The 8,322-nt window shown below is 41.8% G+C and overlaps 2 protein-coding genes across 2 annotated transcripts; both read right to left on the reverse strand.

Annotated features, from left to right (window-relative positions):
- Positions 1-1,370: 1,370 nt before the first annotated feature.
- On the reverse strand, positions 1,371-2,836 carry O0I10_013026 (uncharacterized protein; the record flags this gene model as incomplete). The annotated part of the gene is made up of 4 exons (XM_058492889.1): positions 1,371-1,519; positions 1,577-1,828; positions 2,310-2,657; positions 2,719-2,836. 4 exons carry the CDS (start codon positions 2,834-2,836, stop codon positions 1,371-1,373), a joined length of 867 nt encoding a protein of 288 aa, XP_058336344.1.
- A 3,515-nt stretch (positions 2,837-6,351) lies between these two features.
- On the reverse strand, positions 6,352-7,381 carry O0I10_013028 (uncharacterized protein; the record flags this gene model as incomplete). The annotated part of the gene is made up of 2 exons (XM_058492890.1): positions 6,352-7,173; positions 7,337-7,381. 2 exons carry the CDS (start codon positions 7,379-7,381, stop codon positions 6,352-6,354), a joined length of 867 nt encoding a protein of 288 aa, XP_058336345.1.
- Between the last annotated feature and the right edge of the window lie 941 nt (positions 7,382-8,322).

Raw genomic sequence — 8,322 nt, forward strand, 5'->3', positions numbered from 1 at the left:
GTAATGGATAATGTTTAACCGATCATCCGCTATACGTGTGCACCACACGCATAGGTGAGGAGTTTGCAATAGGTTGTGGCTGTTACAGTACAATATCGGAAGGCGTACAATTCGAAATTGTACCCGGACAATTCAAAAATGTACGCTTTCAATTCCAAATTGTACTAGTACAATTCCAAATTGTAGACGTACAATCTTGGGTTCTTGAATTGTACGTCTACAATTTGGGATTCCTGAATTGTATGCATACAATTTGGAATTGAAAGCGTACAATTTTGGGTTTTAAAATTGTACTAGTACAATTTGGAAAGTGGGGTAACAATCCCAGGAGTTACCAATTACCTCGATGTAGTATATCGGTTCTACGTTAATATCACCTTCATGTCTTGCGCATGGTTTATGCTTTTGTTTTTTGTTTCAAGATGCTTAAAAAATAACCATTTTGGACACCTTGCATGCAATCGAATGTTTCGAAAGCAATTGATCAACATCAAGGATAGCACCCAAAGCGATTCATATGGGACCAATATTTATAAAAGTTATCTAGCGTATGGAAAAGATCTATCTACCCGCTACGTCGATTATCTATCTACCTATATTCTTGTGGATGAACGAGTCTCGCGTCTTGTCAATGCCCGTGTAATTCGGCGTGTGGGTGTTGCATTGGTAAGCCTTGGTGCTTTTCGTGGGCGCTCCTCGTTACCTTGGGTATTGGTATCATGCAATTGCGGGAGGTTTAAACATGTACCTTTAGCCCCTTGGTGACAATGTTTGGTACAATGTTTACCAGCCTTCTTACATACACATCTTCCAGTCTTGCAACCTGACTTGCAGCGACAACCAATGATTGAACGATCCATCTTAAGCGCCGCCTTGACAGTCAATCGCTTGGTGTTCTCGGTGATTGCATTAAGGCTCATTCCTTGTAACTCTTCAAATTCAATGTTACGACAATCCTTCAGCTCCCGACCATGGTATAAAGGGCTGATGGTAACTATTTACACTCAAGTCTGCACTTTCAATCGCGATTTGCTGCTGATGTTACTATGTGACTTGCCATTTCCATACTAAGCCTTTCTATGCTCATTTGTCGCGTACTATCACGTGCAATAATTACCAGCCACATTTTTGTGGATGAATATTTACCCGGATCCTTAGAGCTAGTTATGCTACTTACTTATCTACTTACTGGTCCAGTCAAAAGACTTACTGGACCTGAACATAGTTTGACTAGAATTTAATAACAGGCCTATATTAGGACCATAACTAAATTAAGTGGAGTACATTATTCATTGTATAATATCACACATTCAGTAGCAGTAGAGGTGAAGGAAACTAGTAGTAATCTTTCAAACCAATAAAGCCTATATTTATGCACTTTCACTATAATCACTATCATCACTATCATCAGATGGAACTTCTGAGCTACTGGTAGAATCTTCATCCTCACTAAACTCGATATCATCTTCATTAAGGGAAGGCGACCTTGGCCTACGTTGAGGAATGGTCGAAGAGTCTGCTATGACGATATAGTGATCAGAAAATTAATCCTATCCTCCTTTTCCATTAAACTTACCATCTTGAAAGTAGCTGAAATCAGTAAATCGTGGCATTGGCATTCTAATCTGATCACGTCCATGGGATAGTTCGCCTTCCTCACGACCATCATCAATGGTTTCAAATGCAACATCACGTAGGGAACTCAATAATCCACCCCACCAATCCTCACTATGTTTGCGACGCCAAATGAATTCAATAAGCTTCCATGGGGTCATTTGTTTTGTCCGCTGGCGCTCCGTGATACCACGCTTAATTCCAGCCCAAGTGCCTATATATGACTCATGATTAGCATGCAAGGCTTGAATTTTTCTTCCAAAAAGAGCGGCATTTCAATTCCCACTTAGAGAAATCACCCAAGTACTCTACCCAGCTAGGCTATATGAATCAAAAGAAAGGTTGAAAATGAGCACAATAAAGGGCTGTGCCGGTATAGCTGTGCAAAGAACGCTTTTGGATAGATGCGTACGTCTTATTATAACATGCCTCTTACCTAGGAGTCAGCGATGTTAATAAGGTCTCTATCTAACAATCGTTGCCTACTCATCTTACCTCTAGTAACATCAGCTGTTATACGTTTTACTGCTAAATTACATACACATTTGTCTTGTTAAGATGCTATAAAGATGATGGGGAACTTAGGTGATTACTCTAAGTGGGAATTGAAATGCCGCTGTTTTTGGAAGAAAAATTCAAGCCTTGCTGATTAGCATACGCCAATTGCTGCCATGAAGATCAATAGTATATGGTACCTTCAATATTGTTTGTGTGCACACCTTCTTCTGTCACAAACTCGATACGATGGTTTACTGCTTGGTGTACCCAATACATCCCTTCTGTATCCCGAAGGCCAGAGTAAGCACTCCAACCATCGGAATGGATTAAACTACCCGGCTTGATGAAATGACAGATGACTTGTGTTAACGTTTCAGCATCACGGCGTGGAACAACAGCAAGGAATATCTTTCTTTGTGGTGTCAATTCTACACCACCTAGCACCCAAACACCTTCGACTGGATGCCCACGGTTATCCTTTCGCTTTCCAAACTTGCTCTCATCGATTTGGACAATGATGCGCTCTCCTGTTTCAGTATATCCTCCTATGAACATGCTTAGCCACTTATATAATGAAACGCATGCAACAATGATCCTGAAACTTACCAACATGCATGTCCTCACGAGTAAGGTCGGCCTCTAGAAGCAAATGGTAATCCCTTGGAAGTCGACGAACTGTAATGCGACTAGTGCGGAGCATGGATGTAATGGTTTGTTGCGACATTCCATGCAATAACCCCCAGAGACCTTGAAGTGCCAAATGAACACCCAGATTGCGATTCGAAAAAAAAGATCCCGATTTCAAAGCACGTCTCTCCCGGGAGCCTTTGCCAGGGCGACAACCACAAGCTGCTGATGGGCATTGCCACATAAAGCCATCGCGAGTAAAATTGTTCAAAGTCATAGTCGTGCCATGCACACATGACATGGTCTCATAGAAAAAACCATGTTCCTTCAAGTAACTAACCAAGTATACTATTAGAAGATGCTCTTCTAATAGGGTAATGCAACTACAGATATACCTAATAGTAACTTGAACGTTCGGTGTAAGTGCAGCAAGCTCAAGCATGGAAGGCAAGGTACTGAGGGCAGACATAGTATGTATTTGGTAACGTAAGATGAAGGTAATACTCCAGAAGAATGGACGATGAGATGGGGAATTGAGGTAGACACACCATATATATATGCTTTTTCAATATTGATGATCTCATCTACTGCATCGATTGCGCGATTTCTCTGGACGCTGATTGGTGCTCTTTGGGTACAGGAATCCCGAGTGAGGTTCCCGAGTCAACTTTAATTTTTAAAGTTACATGTTCCATAAATACTGTGTCATCTACTTATATTATACTGGGTTTATCATTCTTAGCTCATCTAATGGCACCACAATGATACCACTGACCACGTGCATGATGCTCTTTGTACTGTTACACAACGTTTCTAATGTTTTTAAGCATACTCATCAATTTGCTTCAGCAATAAGGCTTCGCTACTATATAAAATCTATGCATTAGTATGACTTGTCACAGTAAAAATGGCTGTTTGTCCTAGTAAATCGCATGTGTGGCTTGTTCTACTGTACTACAATATTCGTGTGCTTCATACAAAACTATGAGTAAAATTTACCAAATCTTAATTAATGGACATAATGCAAACCAGCACTATAATGTTTTTTGCCTATGTTTTGTCATTTTCAGAAGAAAAATTTATGAAAAATTTTAAACACCGATTTTTATACCATATTCGGATTCTCCACACCACATCATGCAAAAAAGTGTATAGGAGCGCATGATAGTCACATAAAAAACAATGTCAGAATCTGGGCTCAAAGTTAACTTTGACAATGTACCATGTCTGAAGTTGCCTACTTTAACGGCTTGTAACACACGCCATATTGCACGTGACGTTTTCAGATTTTGCAATCCAATAGGGGCGATCCCACAGATTATGGCCGCTGGGTAGATAGCAATTGGATGGGTCACGTGCAGGATACACAAGCTGTTAAAGTTGAGGATTATTTTTCACTAAAATCAACTAACTTTCATGCTAATTTATTTCCCAGAAAAGCACGCATGTGTAACCTTAATATTTGCACGTCACTTGCAGACATCTCAACGTCCTCCATGTTTGGTTTGATCTTTCTAACTTTGCTGTGGCATGATCTATCAGCGTCGGAAGGTTGAGTGTAAATAGTTACAGAGCTCCACGCAACGCCAACCCTTCGCCATCCTTAAGGCCTCCTTGTCTGTAACAGCTTTGGAATCTTGTGCCAAAATCGAGAATCGACTCATCAGGGCTCATTGTAATAGAATAGGCTTGTGTCGCCTTGGAGACGATATAGTCCATGGATTCGAAGCGTTTCTTGAACACGACCTTTGCTTGTTCCCATGTATAGCCCTTGTCAGCCAGCTCAGACTCAAACCATTCATCATGGTCTTGGTGTAACGCCACATGTAGCCACTTTTGCCATTCAAGATCCTTGCTCACGTTGCCAGTATTCAGGACTTTCTGGAAACTTGAGAGAAAATGACCAGCTGACTCAAACACCTCCTTGTCAGTACGCCACACGTGAGATCCTTTGAGCTGAAATGGTGGGATGTCTCTTACAGACAACTTTGCTTGAGTGATGTTGGCCGTGGTCTTTGGCTTGGGGCTTCCATACTCTTCTTCCTTCAGCTTGCGAAATGACTTGAGAAGGTGCTTCGTTTGGTGGATATCTGAAAACAGCCTTCTGAGGTAGTTACGATCTCCTGTTGCCATGGCACGCGTGTAGCTCTTGATCAGCTCATCCAGTTGTTGTTTGTACTGCCCAATTGCGTTGTCAAGTAACGCCTCAGAACTTGCATGTATGCTATGGATGGTTCCATTGGGGGCTTGGTTGCTTGTTTGTACACTTGTTTCACGGGTGGTTGGTGTGTTGCTTGTATCATGGAAGGTGAGGTTTGGCGACACACCATTTGCACTAATAGCTTCTTCCAGGCCAAGGTCTAGATCCATGTCGATTGGCTCTTCAAGCAACTGCGAGATGGATGCAGTATCCCATTCACTCATGTTGGATGAAGGTTGCATGGAGATAGGAGAACCAAGGGAAATCTCTTCAGGTGAGGAACGCGCTTGGGAATCAGCACCACTGATTGAAGTTGGTTGAGACATGAAGATAGAGAACTTAAAGGAAAAAATGAAGTATTTGGTGATAGAAGAAAAGGGACAAGATAAAATCCTTTAGGACTCTTTGATACGCTTTATGAGAAAATGAGATAAAGATTCAATGATCATGATTTCTAGTTGCTTGGAGGATACCTATTTATACTATTCTATGTTGTTGTTGATGTGTCATCTGCTTGTAGGGAACGTTCTAATGTGTGATGGAAACATCTATCCTATGCTTCTATGTATCATAGTCATAAACAAACATCGAATACAACAGACGTCATCTTTGGATCACTAGGCCTGGGATTCGCAACGTAGTCATCCATAAGCTTGGCAAACTTGGCTTTCGATAGCCACCCGCGTTCGGCACCGAGAAAACTGGTATTGGATGTTGACATAAGTATGTAGGCCACGAAAGGTAGGGGGAGTAATTCTGGTTTTATCATTCTTACAAGCGCATGCAATATATATGGCGACATGAAAAATATGCATCAGTGGTACAAGCTAATTGCTGCTGGTATTTTTGATGCTAAAGTTTGTTCCATTTCCATTTACGTACATCAAATCATATCCCGCTGATCGCTTTGAGGGGATAATTCTCTCCGCGCTTACTAATGCCGATTAGTAATAAAGCTCTGAGTTATCGGCTCTTTCCGAACATGTGACATTGATGGATCGGGTTACGTTCACACCACTGCTATCATTCCATGAACCATGACTGGGCTTTTTCTATTTACTTCCATGCTCTATTTTAGTCCTCTGACTAAGTCCTATTGCTTACTACACTCATCAATGTAATATGAGCTACAATGATTAACATGTAAACGCATTGTCATGAAACAGGATGCTTGGATGAGGGTGAAGACTATTTCCAGCATGCAATTGGATGCCATATTTGCCACATGATGAAGGGCTTAAGGCTTCTAATTTTATTTATAGCATGCTACGACATTAGTTCTCGATGGCTATATAATGAAAACACCGAAACCAGCACTATATCACAACCTGGATGCACTACGATTTATGACCTTGAAATGTGCTAGCACATTTTGAAATACTCGAAATGACCTAGGTAATCCTTGAAATGTGCTAGTACATTCCGGGTACTTGAAATGTCCTAGTCCATTTTCGAATCTTGAAATGTGCGGATCCTCGAAATGAACGCTCACATACGATGGCCAATAACTCACGCTTGGTGGTAGAATAGTTAGGCTCCGCCTTGGTGAGAGAACGAGCCATGAAACCGATATAGTGATATCGAGCGTTGATGACTTGATGAAGCACAGCACCGATACCATTCTTGGATGCATCAGTCGCAACACAAAAAGGATGACGCAAATCGGGTGGGCTAAGAACGGGAGCTTCTTCCATAGCGGCCTTGATGTTTTCGAAAGCTTGATCATGTTCGCTTGTCCAAAGGTCTTGAACATCACCAGTATTGCGCAACTGGTTGAGAGGATGAGAGAGGTTGGAGTAGCATGGGATGTGTTCACCAAAGAAGTGGGCAGCACCAAGGAAGCATTGGATGTCTTTACCCGTTCTAGGAGTAGGCCACTTAGCAACATTGGTTACTTTGCGTGGATCCAGAGCACGACCTTCAGCACTGACACAATAGCCGAAAAGATAGACACAGCGTCGAGCAAAATGACATTTCTCAGGATTGAGGATGAGATTGACACTCGTAAGTTTGTGGATAACGGTTTGAACATGTTGAGCGTGTTCCACGAGAGAATTGGAAAAGATGACGATGTCGTCAACAAAGGAGGCAACATAAGGAAGACCATGCAACAAGCGTTTGAGTACAGCATTGTAACGTTCACTGATATCCTTGAGGCCGAAAGAACAGCCAACAAAACAATGCTTGATGTCATTGAACGTGAAGCTGAGCTTGTGTTGATCCTTGTCCTGTACCTTGAAGCGATGGAATGCATTAGTGAGATCGAGTGTGGTATACACCGAAGCATTTGCATCTTCTGAAAAATTTCACTGGTCTTTGGAAGACCGGATCGTTCATCACTGATTAAGCGATCGATGTGCCGTGGATCTAGACAAGGGCGAAACTTGGTGAATTTACCCTGTGCATCCTTTTTGGGAGCAAATGTAGCATTGCAGTTCCCATATCGATCGTAGATGGATAAGGATAGCAAGCTACTAAATGGGATGCATGAAGATCGTCTTACTTACAGTCAAGAGAGATTTAGTGGAAAAAGACTATCGTTGTCGGGTCGTCGACAACACTTGTATTTATACACATACATCTAAACTACGCTAAAGCTATATCGTATCTAAGACATGAGCTCGTCTATAATCGTAATGTCGTAATCTCAGTGAAACTAGCGTATCTTGTAGCTGTGAATGCTACATTTTGTATGCCTATCCACGCTATCAAGTGCCATCTCACATACATCCATTCATCTTTGTCCCATATCCATATAGCTTCACCACTGGAGCAGGCCGTTCCTTCTGAATATCGTACCCATTATCCCTTCTTGTGGATGTGTATAACAATGTTGACATTTTAGTGAGATTGTGCAACTCCACCTTCCTATTTGATGAAGTGAGATGAGATGCATGCAGAAAAAAGGAAGGCTGCTGGGCTTAGCACCTTGACAGTGTAACAAAGTACAACTAACGTTTCCGGTGTAAGTGTCAAAAGGAATGTCTTGGAAGGAATTACGGTGATATGGCTCCACCAACAATGAAGAAGTGTATGCGACGTGCAGTCTTTGGAAGATTCGAGTGATTTGTGTAATGCTGATGCCTTTATTGTGAGAAAGCAGCACCTTCATTGGATTCGAACGTATTTGTTTGTTTGGTTGCTTTGTAGCAGCTTGCTGTGAGCTGAGCTAAGTCTGAGAGAGGGCCCTTTCCTTCTTATTGGTTTTAGGGACGTAAAAGGCAGTTAGGTTGCCATTTTTGGGCTAAGGATCCTATTTTTTAATGGGTACCCACGCCTTGGGCGGTACATTAATGTACCGACCAAATCGTTCGATCACTCCCCCAGATTTATAACTGTGATGTATGTATGTCAAATGTAACGAGAAAGTCTTTGAGAATGCG

This window comes from Lichtheimia ornata (assembly GCF_029851405.1).
Source record: "Lichtheimia ornata isolate CBS 291.66 chromosome Unknown scaffold00207, whole genome shotgun sequence".
NCBI classification, from domain to species: domain Eukaryota; kingdom Fungi; phylum Mucoromycota; class Mucoromycetes; order Mucorales; family Lichtheimiaceae; genus Lichtheimia; species Lichtheimia ornata.